The following is an 11,429-nucleotide window of genomic DNA, read 5'->3' on the forward strand; positions in this document are numbered from 1 at the left end:
GTAAGTGTGCTATTTAATAATATGCTGCATCATATCTCATGTTTACATTAATGTTTGGGAAAGAGACAATTTAGAATGTCATAATCACAGCCGTGAGGGTCTTTTCTGAACACTAATCTATAATTAAAGAGATGATATCTCTATCTTATTTCTCCTGGTTGTCTGCAATCTGGTAGTAGGAGAAACTACTTTTCCTGTAAACTGGTAGATCAGGCTTACTTTGTTTTAAATTATTTTCTTGGTAAATTCTCAAAGGTGAGATTATTAAATCATGTGACTTTTTAAATGATTTTTAAATACGTTTTTCAATTTGTATTTGAAAGGCAATATATGAGGGTAATGTTTTTATCATAGTCTTATTAATGGTGGGCATTATCATTTTTTAAGTTTACATGTTTAAAAGGATACTTTATTTTAATTTGACATTTCTTTGATTAAAATGAAATTGTACATGTTCCTATATTTGTTGACTTAATTTTATTTTATCCTTGACTTCATTTAATCTAATATTATTAGATTAATATATAACAAGTCAGTTTGTTGCCAGCATAGATTACAAAAACAAGTCTCCATTTGTTTAGGGTAGATTGGGTCCAAAGGCTTATCTTAATAAATAAGAATTATGTGTGCATATAGAAAGGCTAGATGTAAACCAGGGGAAATAAACAGTTGAAAAATCATTTCAAAAAACATTTTTTCCAGTTTACTCTATATTGCAATTGGTATCCTTTGCTTTGCTTTTACAGGGGGATTTTGGCACTCAGAAAGAAGCTGCTTGGGCCATAAGTAACTTAACAATTAGTGGAAGAAAAGATCAAGTAAGTTCAGCTCTTCTTTATTTCTCAAAACTGGTAAAATAACAGTACAGATAATTTAAGATTTAGATTCCAGTAAATCATTTAAAATAATAGCTAGATAATAGACTTTCTGTGATGGGTTTTTTTTTCATATAAAAGTGACACCTTGACTTTTGTTATATTTCATAGATGATAAGAGTTCTCTTTTCAACTTGACCTTCAGAAATTTCCTAATCCATCATTAGATTGAAGCACTTAGAGTTGGGGTTGTGTTTTTGTTTTGTAATAGAATTAAGAAAAAAATCAGAACTTTTATAGGTGAATTGTGCAGAATGAAACTGCTGCATAGATTCTCCTAACAAGTAAAAAAACAAAAATTTACCAGCCACTTGGTAGGAACTTAACTTCAACTAACAGGCTGGGAGTAGGAACTAGAGTGCTGGTGACAGAGCTTAACATTGTGCCATCTGGCAAAAGAAAATGTTTTAAAGGTCCCAGATATGTTTCATAGGTAGTTAAAAAGGGTGAATTCGGAGCTGATAAACAATAAACTGATCATTGTTACAAATAAGATGTAGACTGGTGGTGAGTAGTAAATCCACTTAAATAGGAATAAAAACAGAATATAAATATAATACATGGAAATAATGACTAACAAAATAGAAAAATATTATGAAAATATTGCAGAACCAATAGAATAGTGAATTGAAGGTAGCCAGGTGTATGAGAGCGCTAAATGTTACAGTAAAGAGCCAGTTGATGCTCTCACATTGAACAAGTATAGTTTTTTTAAAAATATGCAGCCTCTTAACTGATTTTTTAATTTATTAACATTAAAAGGGAAAGGATTTTTGAAAGAAGTTCTCCTTATGGCAAAGAAACGTTTTATATTAAATTGACTCCTTCATTTTCACTTTATTTTTTATTCTAAGTTCAAGAAAAATAAACTTACTACACAAAAAAGAAATGAAGGTTAGATTAATGTAGTCTAACTTAACATGTGAGAGATAAGGTCATGTTTCCATGGTCAAAATTTTGAAGTCAGAATTATTCTAGTGAGATAATATGGGCCACAAAAAAAGTTCACTTAACGTTTATTATAGCATGGTGTTTTTATTTTTCAGGTGGCCTACCTAATCCAACAAAATGTTATTCCACCGTTTTGCAACTTGCTGACTGTAAAAGATGCACAAGTTGTACAAGTAGTACTTGATGGACTAAGTAATATATTAAAAATGGCTGAAGATGAGGCAGAAACCATAGCCAATCTTATAGAAGAATGTGGAGGTAAGTTTATCATAAGCTATTATTACACATTTTAATATTCTTTTTTGAAACTAGTTTTATTTTCCGACTAATATAGCGCTCTGTATTTTTCTGCCTTAGATAATCAAGTATCAGAATAAAGTAAATACTGTGTTGTATGTGTATAGTCCTGCTCAGCTTCTTGCATATGCTTAGGTAACTGAATTGCTGCCGAATGTTGAACAGGCATTGTACTGAGGTACTTGGAAGACAGTAGTAAACAAGACACACTTCTTGCCCTCAAGGCATGTAGTCTAGTTATGGAGATAAATATGAACTGATTTAATGTGCTAATTACCCTACTAGAAATGTACAACAAAATGAAATACCTAATCCATCCTGGAAGAAGCAGGAAGTGACACCTGAGCTGGATTTTGAGAGATGAATAAGGACTAATAAAGTAAAAAGGGATGAAAGGTGTTCCAGGCAGAGATAACACCATGAGCAAAGTCTGAGGTGAGAAATAGCATTCAGCAAATTATAAGTAGTTCATTGTTGCTGAATCACAAAGTATGGGGTAGAAACTGCCAACAGATGAGGCTCGAAACATAGCCGATAGATAAGCAGGCCCCTGCAGTCCTACAAGCTTTGTAGCACAGCAGATAACTTTTATAGGGCAGTAGTTCTGAAATCTGGCTGTGTGCCAGAGCCACCTGGAATGTAAACAGCATTACCTTTCAAATGTGGCTTTCAGCTCTTTGCATTAACAAGTACACATAACATGGAAGTTTCCAATGTGGTGTGGAACAAAATGTAAATGTCATTTATTAACCTGGATAAGCATAAAGTAAAGGTATTTCTTGACAGAAGTTGAGAAATAAATGAAGGGAGAGGTAACAATAAGAGGAGGAGAACCACATTTTCAACTTACTTACTGGAGGAGTTCAGAGGTTTGAAAATGAATTAGAAATAAGTATTTTTAAAGTTATTAAATGACAAATAGAATTTAAAAAATGCATAACTGTCAAGTTAGGAACAGAAGACGGGGAATAGCGTTAGGGAACTAATTAGGAAGTGAGTATCAGAAAAATTAAAACAAGCATGGTTAAAAATGTTTCACTACCTTTTTTTTACCATGTAATTATTAAAATTTTATGCATTAAAATTAAAACACAGATCTTGAGCATTGACTACCTCACTGGAGGTGAGGCCCATAAATCGGTATTTCATAAGCTCCCCAATGGATTCTGCCCTAGGGTATGACAAACCATTGGAAGATTTTACTTGGTAAGCCATTAGTATGTTTAGATGGATCCATGGATATTAGAGGAATGGGACACACTGGAGACAGGAAGCAGGAAGCTAGTTAGGAAAGTATATAGTGGTTGGGTCACAATAAATGAAGGCAGTGATGATAGAGACAAAGGAGAGATCACAAGATTCAAAACATAAACTTAGAGGTTTTTGAGATTTGATGATAGAGTATCAAAGGAAAGGGGAACTTAGGCTTTCTCAGATTTCAAGCTGTTGTTATTACCAAGTAAGCATACAGCAGAACAAACAGTTTAAATGAGTCAAGACAAAACACATTGTGTTTTGAACAGTTCAAGTTTTAGGTACCTGTGAAATGTCCTCATGGAAGTAACATAAAGGCATGTAAATTTTATGCATCTGAAGCTCAGAAAAGAACTGAAGCTGTAGATGTACAAGTCCTCAGCCTATATTAGTAGCTAGTTTTTTAATGGAAGGGTCCAATAAGGAGTATATAGAGCGAGAAATGAGCCCCAAATAACCTCCGCTATATAAAGGATAGAGGAACACTCATAAAAGGGCAATTTCACTTTATTGCAGAGACCTTAAAATTATTCTTCCTAAAAAGAAAACAAGATCTAATTTGCATATCAACAAGTTAAGTTTATATATTTTTAGTGTTTCTGCCTATGATTAATAAACTCATTAATGTTTACAGGGAAGAGTCCATTTTTCCCTGAAATACTGTGATCTTGATCATTTTACATTATACGTAACAGATGTCTTAACATTTATATTTATTAATCACCAGTATTTAAAACTTTTTTTTACATGCTTTACTAGAAAAACTTGGCAGATGCTAGAAAGTAGAAAGAATCTGCTTTTAACAAAGAAGAGCAATTTTACATGTTACTTCTCCTTATAAATATTGGTTATATAGTATTCTGCTAAATAGATCAATGTCCCATTGCTTACTTAGTCATTTATATGCATTGAAACACTCAGGTTGTTAATTTTTTAAGATAAATATGCTATATCTTTGTGCATAAAATCTTTTTATTTTAAGATTCACCTTTAAAATAGATTCAAAAAAATTGTAGATTTGCAATCCCAAAATTATATTATGTGGTTCCAAGATTATTGTAACTTTTTTGTCTCAACTTTTTTAAGTATTACCATTGTTTCACTTAATAAAATCTCTTACAGGACTGGAGAAAATCGAACAACTTCAAAATCATGAAAACGAAGACATCTACAAATTGGCCTATGAGATCATTGATCAGTTCTTCTCTTCAGATGATGTACTTAATAACTTTGTAGTTTTCTTAGTTTTATGTATAAACATAAGTCTGGATAAAATAATATAGTAAGCTAGGATATGTATATATTTTGGTGGGGAATTAAATAGGGTATATGACAGTAATGTCACTTATTTCAGAAACATAATTATTTCAATATTTTGAAATCCCTCAGGGCATGAAAAAAGTAGTACTATAAAAGGCAAAAAAGTTAAAGATTTTTTTTTGGACACTGGATAAGTCAGGCTTTATTTTTCACTTGATGTCTTTATAATTCTCATATTTTATACTGTTAATAGCATAACATGTTTATAAACAAAATAGTGATACTAGTATATCCTATAATAATAAATCCTTTATGACAATTAGTTAATCTATATCTGACTATATTCTCACTGTTATTTTTAGTTGGTGACCGGAAACAAATATGAAGCTAGATAGATAAAACGAAAATAATAAATCATCAAGAACAATAAGTTACTATATAATGTAAGGTGTAGTATACAAAGTACCTTCAGATTGTCAGTGTATGGTAGTTAAAATTAGAGTATTAACTTATTTTTAGTATTGCCTCTTCGGAAAGGTAAATCTAAAATTAAACCAGTTGTTCCTTAGAAAATTATAATGATTAGATACAGTCACCAGTGACTTCCTTGAATGTTTTACTCAACTTTTTAAAGAATAAGTCTTATACCACAGACTTTTCTGCATTATCAGAAAAGAATGGAATATTATTAAACATTTTGTTAAACATCTATTGTTCAAACATTAACCTGACAAAGACAGTACCAGTCACACACCATGTAACGACATTTCAGTCAACGATGGAGCACATATACAACCCTGGTCCCCTAAATTATAATGGTAAGCTGAAAAATACCTGTTACCTAGTGACAATAAAGCCCTCATAACATTGTACCACAATGCATTACTTACATGTTTGTGGTAATGCTGGTGTAAACAAACCTACGGCACTGCCAGTCATATAAAAGTATAGCCCATACAATTACAATAGTAGGCTATACCATCTAGGTTTGTGAAAGTGCACTCTGATGTTCGCACGACAAATCACCTAGCAACAAATTTCTCAGATCATATCCCAGTTGTTACATGGCGCATGACTATACTAGAAAAGAAAATTATAGATTCTTTACTTATAGATGATCAAGCTATTTAGATAAGCAATCCTGTAGATGATCAAGTCCTATTTAGAATATAATGCCAGTTAAATAAATAAAATCCATGAATAGCATATTCTTTTAAGGGTAGCTTTTATCACGTGTCTTTAAAGTTGGGTTTTTGGAAGTGTTAATTTGCAATTGTAGATGTACATGGGGCATTGTGATTTCTAATACCTCAGCACGCAGTTCTTTGTTATTCTCTTACATTGTGAAAAGAATAACTCAGATGATGTGCATATTTATAGAAACTACACTATAGACTCATAATTTTGTGGTATTTCAGAAAAGAACCTTTAGATATAAAGCATATAGAATATTATTTATCCATTATTAGCAGAGCTATTATTTTACTATTTTGAGCCCAAATGTCATTTGTCTCTAATTGCTGTTTAGAAATTAATCAAAGGTTACACTTAATCTAAAAGTGGTGGCATTAATTTTTTAATGTCATTAACTTTATCTGTTTGCCTAGGTACAAGGGAAATTATAGTGAGTATCCTCTCAGTGTGAGATGTAGTTCCATCTCCAATTTATTGCTTCTATTTCATTCTTTTGGAAGATACCATATTATCTTAAGTTTCCTCTCATTTTGGCATCCTTAAGAAAAAGCCTTTACAAAATGCTTCAGCTTTCTAAAGAGATGGTAGGACAATGTTGGCACTCGTCATTTCTCATACTTTTTTTAGGGGAAATGGGAGTATTACTATAATGCTATTTATGTATAATTTAAAACTAATCATCTTTTTTCCCCCCTTAGATTGATGAAGATCCTAGCCTTGTTCCAGAGGCAATACAAGGTGGAACATTTGGTTTCAATTCATCTTCCAATGTACCAACAGAAGGGTTCCAGTTTTAGAAAGATGTTGTGGAAGTTAGGTACAATGCAGCACTGAGATATATATATATATATATGTATATATATATATATACATATATATAAAAAGGTTTGATCCATCAAGCTTGGCTCATGGGATCTGCTGCTGCATTAAATCGGGAAAGAAAATGTGAAGATTTCATTTGGAATCACAGAAAATGCCCAAATGAGGTCAAGATGGCGAGTGGGTGCGAGTGAGAATGAGTGGCAAAATGTAACGAAAACTTTACATGAATGCTTATTTAGGTTGTTCAAAGTAAAAAGGGCTACAGGTCACAGATCTTCAGTGCCTGAGAAGGAACATTGACTTACTCTATGTTAATTGAGGGGAAAGTGCAGTACTATCATCTTCAAGCCTTGTAAGCATAAAAGAGAATAGGATGCCCATATAAGTCAAAGGAAAAGGAGCCCAGGCCTTGCTATGAAGCAACGTGTGAATGGACAGTGTTGAATGAATGTCTGGCTCAGTGATAGACAGCCAGGTTCATCTTTCAAATCTAGGGCTCTTCACTCATGAAGCAGACTCCTAGTACTGGAGTGACTGTGTACGAGAGGTATGGTTGTGGTGCTGTATGTGAACGCATGCAAGCTTGATTCGCCTTCAGGGGGCTGATAACAAACCTAATAAATCATCAAAATGAGATCATAAGTGTTAATGTACACTGGACATGAAAACAAAGACCGGTTTAGCAGCAGACATTGGTTTACTCTGCAGCCTGTGTTTTCTATTCCTCTTTCCCTTCTCCCACCCGACTCCTTTTTTCTTTTTTTAGTTTTTTTTTTTCTTTGTTTTTTTTTTCTTTGTTTTTTACTTAGAATGGCTTTTTAGTTGCTTCTCAAGTCAGAAAACTTTTCAGGAAGGTTTCCCTGTGCATTTGCACCAGATGAATGTTTGATGCTATGAAAAGCTTTCCATATCATCAAAACTAATTTGTGTAGATTTTTGCATGGAAAAAAATCATAAATTTCCCTCAAAATAGACTGTTGCAGTACACAAGTTGCCATAATAGTATAAAACAGTAAAATGTACTTTAAAAAGCCATCCTTTTCATTTTCAGAGATAACATAAAGATCTTTGCATGAGGTAAATCTACAGCATAGTTCATTTTTAGATTTTGTTGAGTCCTGTAAAGAAGAAGAAGAAAAAAGTTTCAGTTGTGGTAGAATACCGTGCTGTGCTTAAATGTTATTTGTTTTCAAACTTTGTTTTCTATGAAAATGATATGGAAACTTCTAAAATGGAATTTGGTGCATATGTACTGCTGAATAAAGACCGATGAAGAGGTTTGAATAGATGTACAAATCAAGTAATAGTTTGAACACCTTTAATAATATGCCTAATCTGTTCAGTTGTTTTAGAATCTTTTTATCTTAGATGTAGGCAGCCATGAACAATCTATTTTGAGCCACTTTAGGGAGAAAACTTTGTATTTTTAAAACTTGCATAAAAGTTATGCAAGTGGTTTTTATAAATTGGAATAATACCTCAGTTTTGAGGTTATGCACACTAAATTAAATGTGACATAAATTAATTTGTACAAAAAGAACTCTTTATAAGGTGGCTCATTGTAGGAAATCCTGTGCCTTCCCCTTTGAGCACAAGTGTTGCATGAACAACAGTTTGCTATAAGAAACATACCAGATTAGCCACCATTAGCATCTATATCTACTTTGTGTTTAAAATCAACTGGTAATTCTGAAACACTGTAGAATGGATAAAAATTATTTTGTGATCATAACTCTTTGTTGAACTAGAGTATTTTTGCAGCATTCCTTGTCATCAGAAACATGGTTAAAGTTTAAAACTAGAAGCAGCAGAAAACTAGCTTGTAAAATTTATTCGAGTAGAATGCAGGCTAGGCTGTCTTGGGGAAATAAACATTAAAACTTAAAGAAATGTTTTACATGGGGTGTGTGTGCGTGCTGTGTGGATTTTTATATATATAAATGTAGAGTGTAGTTCAATCGATTATATTAGCTTGTCTCTCTTAAGCTTTTGACCTAGAACCAACATAACAGAAGAAAATTTCTTAAGTTCTATAATTTCAGTATAGACTTGGTAATATTTTAACCCATTGAATTTATTCAGGTGACACCATCCATCTATGCTTCTGCTTTCTCCTTGTCAAAACCAAGGTTTTGACTGTTCTTCATTCTTCCAGCAACGTGGACTGAGAGAGACAAGCTATATTTTAAGTATTACTATAATTTCAGTATGACTCCAAATGATAGATTGCAAACACACATGGTTTTTATTGAAGTCTTAGGTTAACCACAAGGTGAACGTAACAATACTTTGCGTGATTCATGTTTCTTAGTAAACAAAAACTTGGTTCAAAGTAACTTGATGTGGTTATAGTAAGCCAAATGATTTTATAGAATAGTAATTGTTATATACATACCAGTTGTGGATGATTTCAACATCTCTGAGTACAAGGGCTACCTGATGGTCTGAGTATTTCATTTCTACCCATGGCCTCATACAAGACACTGATATTCTAATAGAATTCTAGGAAGGACTTCTCTGTGTGTGAAATTTGTTTCAGCACAATAACAGTACACCACAGTTAACTGATTTGAACACAACTCTTTTGTTTTATTCTCCAGTGACCTAGGAAACGGATTCATTTTTAACACAGAGCATTATTGAGATGAGGGGGGAAATCGAATAATAAGCCTTCAGTAAGCTTAATGTTCATGGCTTCCCATGTCTTGAACTGCCTTTTTGGAGCCCTGAGTCCTTCCCAAGTACTAGAAAAATAAGGTAATAACACAGGTGTGTGAGGAGCTCTGGTCTAAAAGATACCTTTAAAGTTTGTTTCCTTTCAATTGTGTCATGATGGATTTAGTACTTTCCACATTAAATGAGACCTAACGCATTCCTATGATTGAAGCTATTGAGTAATCATTCAAAATGCATCTGGAAGATTTTTTTTAACATTTAGTTTAGGCTTACTTGAGGACTGCAATTCATAGATTTTTTTTTTCTTTGTAAAATGACTGGGTTTATTGTAACATTACTGCAATTTGTGGAGCACCCTATTTGGATTCTCCATTGCCTCAGTTCCTTCATATATTTAAAACATATATTTATTTCACAGTTTCTGTGGATCAGGAGTCTAGGTACAGCTCAGCTAGGTCCTGTGCTCAGGATCTCACAAGGCTGCAGTCAAGGTTTCAGCCAGAGCCAGAGCCTCATCTGAAGCCAGGGTCCTCTTGCATGCTCCTATGACAGAAGCCATTCCTTGCAGCTGTAGAACTCATGGCCTGCTGGAGAATCTGATCTCAGAGAAGACCTTAAGCTCTCTCGATTAAGTCAGGCCCACCAGGGATAATCTCCTTTTTGATGAACTCAAAGCCAAATTGATTAGTGCCTTAATTACACCTGCAAAAACCCTTTTTCTTTGCTTAGGACTGTAGCCTCACCCCCAGGATGATCTCTTATTATATATACATTCAGAAATCCTCACGGGTTTATAAAGGGTATGTACAGCAAGGAATCTTGGGAGTCCTCTTACAGTTCCCCTTATCGGAAGGGAATATCAGTGTTTAGACCTGGAGCAGTTAACAAGGTGGTCACCTAATGTATTGCAAGTTTATTTTTTGGATCAAGGTAACCTATGAGAGTCTAATGAAAACTCTGGACCAGCTTCCTTCAAAATGTATATACATAACAGTTGCAGGGGATCTACAGGAGCCCACTCATTTCAAAGCGTGAATGCTATGTATTAACCCCTTCAGATTAGAGTTGTCAAGAGGTGATTTGCCCAAGGTCACAGCTACTGAGGGCCAGATTAGACCCAGATCTAGGCTTCCATACAATTGGAAGCTGTGCTCCCGATTGCTGTTCTAAAACTAAACCAATGCAAAAAATGTTTACACGGCTTTTCCTATCTATATTTTGAAGAAGGACTAACACATGTTACAGAAACTTTTCTAAGAGTTTTCATATTACAGGCATACCTCAGAGATTGCAGGATTTGTTTCCAGACCACCGCAATAAAGCAAATATACAGTGAGTCACTTTGTTTTCAGGTTGCATATAAAAGTTTTACACTATACTGTAGCCTATTAAGTGTGCAATAGCCTTGTGTCTAAAAAAAGTACATATCTTAATTTAAGAATATTGCTAGGTAATACAAATCATCTGAGCCTTCAACAAGTCATAATCTTTGCTGGTGGAGGGTCTTACCTTCAGTTTGTTAAAAAATGCAACATCTGCGATGTGCAATAAAGCAAGTTGCAATAAAACAAGGTATGCCTGTATTTGATATCTTTGTGTTTTCAAAATTGAGTCATCCATTGTAGATACTAAAAAGGTGAACAATAAGCAGGCCAATTTATTGGGTTGTCGGAAAAGTCATGACGTATTTTTTCTGTTTTTCGTTGCAAAAATGTGTCATGACTTCCAACAACCCAATAGCTTTTATCAAAAGCAGTTACCAACTGTTAACTTCTGAGGTTTGGTGGATTATTCACCTCAAAAGTATAAAAAATTAGAATCCATATGTTGAAGGCTAGAGTATCTGATACATTTTTGTACCTTTTTAAGTTGATTATTTTACTTACTGGCATAATTCATAAAATGTCAGTCAATAATTTAATATAATTAGGAAGGAAAATTTTGCCCAGACATTTGTTCCTGGCAAAGCCATGCCTAACAGCTTGACATTTTAAACATTTAAAGGAGAAAATTTTCTTTTTAGTCACGTTAATAGAGTATATGCTTTTTTAAATGTAATAAAAGTTGTGCGTATAGATGCCTTCAAATAAAACCAAGTGC

The 11,429-nt window shown here is 33.5% G+C and overlaps 1 protein-coding gene across 4 annotated transcripts in view; it reads left to right on the forward strand.

Moving 5' to 3' along the window:
- KPNA4 (karyopherin subunit alpha 4) overlaps nucleotides 1-8,550 on the forward strand; it is a 58,805-nt gene extending 50,255 nt beyond the window's left edge. For all 4 annotated transcript variants that reach the window (XM_019626832.1, XM_019626848.1, XM_019626839.1 and 1 more), the window contains 4 exons: nucleotides 747-818; nucleotides 1,922-2,084; nucleotides 4,500-4,594; nucleotides 6,530-8,550. In XM_019626832.1, the coding sequence (XP_019482377.1) occupies nucleotides 747-818; nucleotides 1,922-2,084; nucleotides 4,500-4,594; nucleotides 6,530-6,628 (429 nt within the window). In that variant the 3' untranslated portion in view covers nucleotides 6,629-8,550. The remainder of the gene's footprint in view (nucleotides 1-746; nucleotides 819-1,921; nucleotides 2,085-4,499; nucleotides 4,595-6,529) is intronic.
- The last annotated feature ends 2,879 nt before the right edge of the window (nucleotides 8,551-11,429 follow it).

This window comes from Hipposideros armiger, unplaced genomic scaffold, assembly GCF_001890085.2.
Source record: "Hipposideros armiger isolate ML-2016 unplaced genomic scaffold, ASM189008v1 scaffold_16, whole genome shotgun sequence".
Lineage (NCBI taxonomy): Eukaryota > Metazoa > Chordata > Mammalia > Chiroptera > Hipposideridae > Hipposideros > Hipposideros armiger.